The sequence below is a fragment of the Penaeus monodon genome, chromosome 17 (assembly GCF_015228065.2).
Source record: "Penaeus monodon isolate SGIC_2016 chromosome 17, NSTDA_Pmon_1, whole genome shotgun sequence".
Taxonomy (NCBI): Eukaryota; Metazoa; Arthropoda; class Malacostraca; order Decapoda; family Penaeidae; genus Penaeus; species Penaeus monodon.
In genome coordinates this window covers 46051516-46054456 of record NC_051402.1, presented here as the reverse complement: position 1 = coordinate 46054456, position 2941 = coordinate 46051516, and the positions used below count along the sequence as shown (strand labels likewise).

General features: G+C 32.0%; 1 protein-coding gene across 1 annotated transcript; it reads left to right on the top strand.

Annotated features, from left to right (window-relative positions):
- The first annotated feature begins 404 nt into the window (after nucleotides 1-404).
- Nucleotides 405-1627, top strand: LOC119583397. The gene is made up of 4 exons (XM_037931866.1): nucleotides 405-419; nucleotides 737-990; nucleotides 1125-1353; nucleotides 1562-1627. Exons 1-4 carry the CDS (start codon nucleotides 405-407, stop codon nucleotides 1625-1627), a joined length of 564 nt encoding a protein of 187 aa, XP_037787794.1.
- Nucleotides 1628-2941: the final 1314 nt, after the last annotated feature.

The following is a 2941-nucleotide window of genomic DNA, read 5'->3' as shown; positions in this document are numbered from 1 at the left end:
TGGCTCCATACATGCTCATCCCCCAAAGGGAGTCTATTAGTTTGGCCCTTGGGGACGATCCTGATTTCCCCATCCCTGAATTGGCGGAAAAAATGTGTTTTTCTTTCTAAAATATTAATATTGACATTATCATCATTCTTATTGTATTATGATTATTAAATTGTTATTGAAATATTAATAACACCCAAAGACAATGAAATAATGGAAATAAAGCTTTCAAAAAATCGGGGAAAAGGGTAAACAGGTGAGACAGGTAAGACTAACAGCTGACTCTATGGTGACTAAGCACTTGTAGAGCTTCTATGTGTAAAGACAATAGATAAACTTTTTTACAGGGGGCATGGCATTGAAGTCTTGCCACCCACACTCATTGGGTTAAAATACTGATTGCAAAAGAGCCTAAAATGCAGTACATAGAGGTAGAGATTTTTGATTAATAATTTTCAGCAGATAAATCTTGGTCATTTAAAAAAAAAGATTGTCAGTAACATTTTCTGTTGAGTTTTTTGCTCTTTTAAACCAAATATTTTCAAGAAAAGATATCCATAATCCTCTCATTATATATTACTTAGATATTTTAAATCAAAAACATGGCAAGACATGATCAAGAACTTATTTAAGGGAAATTTGTCTTGCTTGCCCCATTTTTAGTAAAAATGCAGTATACATATTTATTTAAAGATTTTTGAGGTTATGCAATACTGTATAGGGATTAATATAGGTTCTTCCTCTTCAGACTGATTCTACGTTGTCGCCAGATGCCAGGGCCAAATTTGCCAAACTGAGATCAGATGTTCTTGTCAAGTTAGAATTGCTGGATTCAAAACATGTCCAACACCTTACTGAACAACTTACTAGGACTCATATCTGGCCTTGTACATACCACAGTCAGTGTCAGGAGCTTATGCATGACAAACACTGGTTCCCAATTGAAATGGACATGGTTGGAACAAAACTCTCCAGTCAGATAATCGCAGTGACAGCATACAGGTATGGTGGATTTCAAATACATATTCATAAGATGGCTAGAGGGAATATATATGAATTATATTTTCTTATCTTCAGACATCAGTCACTTTGTTGTAGGATTGTAGCTTTAATAATGATAATGAAATTATATCCAGAGTGAAGAGGATGATGAAGAATTGCTGGATACTGAAGGTGCAACAGAAGCAACAGAGGCAGAGCTTGTCCAACCACTGGCAGAAAATCACCCTTAATGACAGTAAGCCACAGCAGGAGGCAAAAACAGGAAACTTTGAAGACATTAACCTCTTGGAGACTTTTAAGAGGGAAAGGGCAGTCAATTTTTTTTATATAATCTGGAATGATGTTTATGTTCAAAGGATCACAGTATTGTTTTGGGTTTTAATTTGTTTTGTTTCCCCTCATTTCACAGAGTGCAATAACGAGTTTAATTTTTTTTTTTTTTGGTTTAAAGGAAATTTTCCTGTGAAATTGTTTTGTAATTTCTTAAGAATGGAAAGTGTTAAAATTTGATATGATAGAATTTTTTGCCTTTTAATCTAAGATTATCATAGATTTATTTGCCTATTTACAGTATTATGGACTGCAAATAACCTATTCCATCCTTTTACACAAATCAAGTGTAGTGTGGAGAATCTAGCCCTTAATGCACATGAAAATTGGTAATAATAGAAAATAAATATTTTATGCTTTTACTCTATATTTATATATTCTAGTCAGCTTTACATAAAAGAACAAATAAAATGGATGACAAAAAATTGAGGTTCAGTAAGCAAGCAGCAGTTATTATTGAAGTTAAGTGAACAAACATTAAGTATAATGGTTAGGGAAAAGCTGTGGAATGATATATACAGTGTAAGATCATTTTGTACTTTTTCTTTTCTTTTTGTCCAATTTAAAGTGCTTATGCTATTTTGAAGTGTGTTCATAGATGTATGTTCTAATGTTAAACTTTTCTGAAAAATTGCTGCATCATTTTGTCCCATGAATGAGTAAATTTGATGTTAAACCAGGAAAGTCAATAAAAAGCAGGTATAGAAGTACATGGCAAGTTATTTATCTTATGTAAGCTTAATTTTTTAATGTCATTTGTCTAAGTATAATAAGTATAAGACTTTAAAGAAAAGATAAATACGAAAATTCTCTGTAAAATTCTCTGGACTGTAAAAGATAGTGAACATCTTATGAAAGGCAAATTGGAAAGAAAGTAAAAACTATTTTGTCTTCCAGTCATCAGTTGCTATAAGTCTTGTGTACAGGTAATATTAATGGCATTAAAATATATGCAGTCAAATGTACAGATAGTAGTAAAGAAACCTATTTGAGAAGATATATTAAAATTTGCTACAAGGACTGTTGAAAAAATAATAGTGATTGCTAGATGTTAGATTATATTTCACCATATTATTCTAGCCATTAATATGACTGCAAATTCTGAAGCTCTTTATATAGTCACTTGAAAATAAAGTACAATATTGCAATTAGATTATAGGTTTTTGAAGTCATCAGTGCCCAATGCAATAATGTTTCATTAAGTTCCAGGTTATTCTAACTTCATTTTCAAATTTCTATAGGTTTACATATATTTCAGATCTATATCCTGACATTTCTTAATATGGTTGACTGAAGAGGTGCTATCTGTCTTTTGCCTATGTTTTTTTTATTTTCATTTCACAAATGTTAGGGTTTTTGGTTGTAGGATATTGTCTGGGCTCATGATACTTTTCATTTATTGAATCACTGATTTTGTGTTTGTTCCACATTGTGATTATATGTGTATACCAAAGGTGAAGATTACATATATTATAAAAAATTTACACTTTCATTTTTCCTCAATGATCCGCATTGTTGACTTGGAATGGTCAGCAAGAACAAACTGTTGGTGAGACATCCAGGGTATCGGAACAAGGGCCTCCAGTTAGGATCTGATGTCCATGAAGTTCACCCTTGGAAA

What these genes read in the sequence shown, in the direction of transcription:
- LOC119583397 (XM_037931866.1), top strand. An exon ending in ATCGCAGTGACAGCATACAG is followed by an intron (nt 991 to 1,124) that starts GTATGGTGGATT and finishes AATTATATCCAG; the next exon opens with AGTGAAGAGGATGATGAAGA. An exon ending in TTTATGTTCAAAGGATCACA is followed by an intron (nt 1,354 to 1,561) that starts GTATTGTTTTGG and finishes GCCTATTTACAG; the next exon opens with TATTATGGACTGCAAATAAC.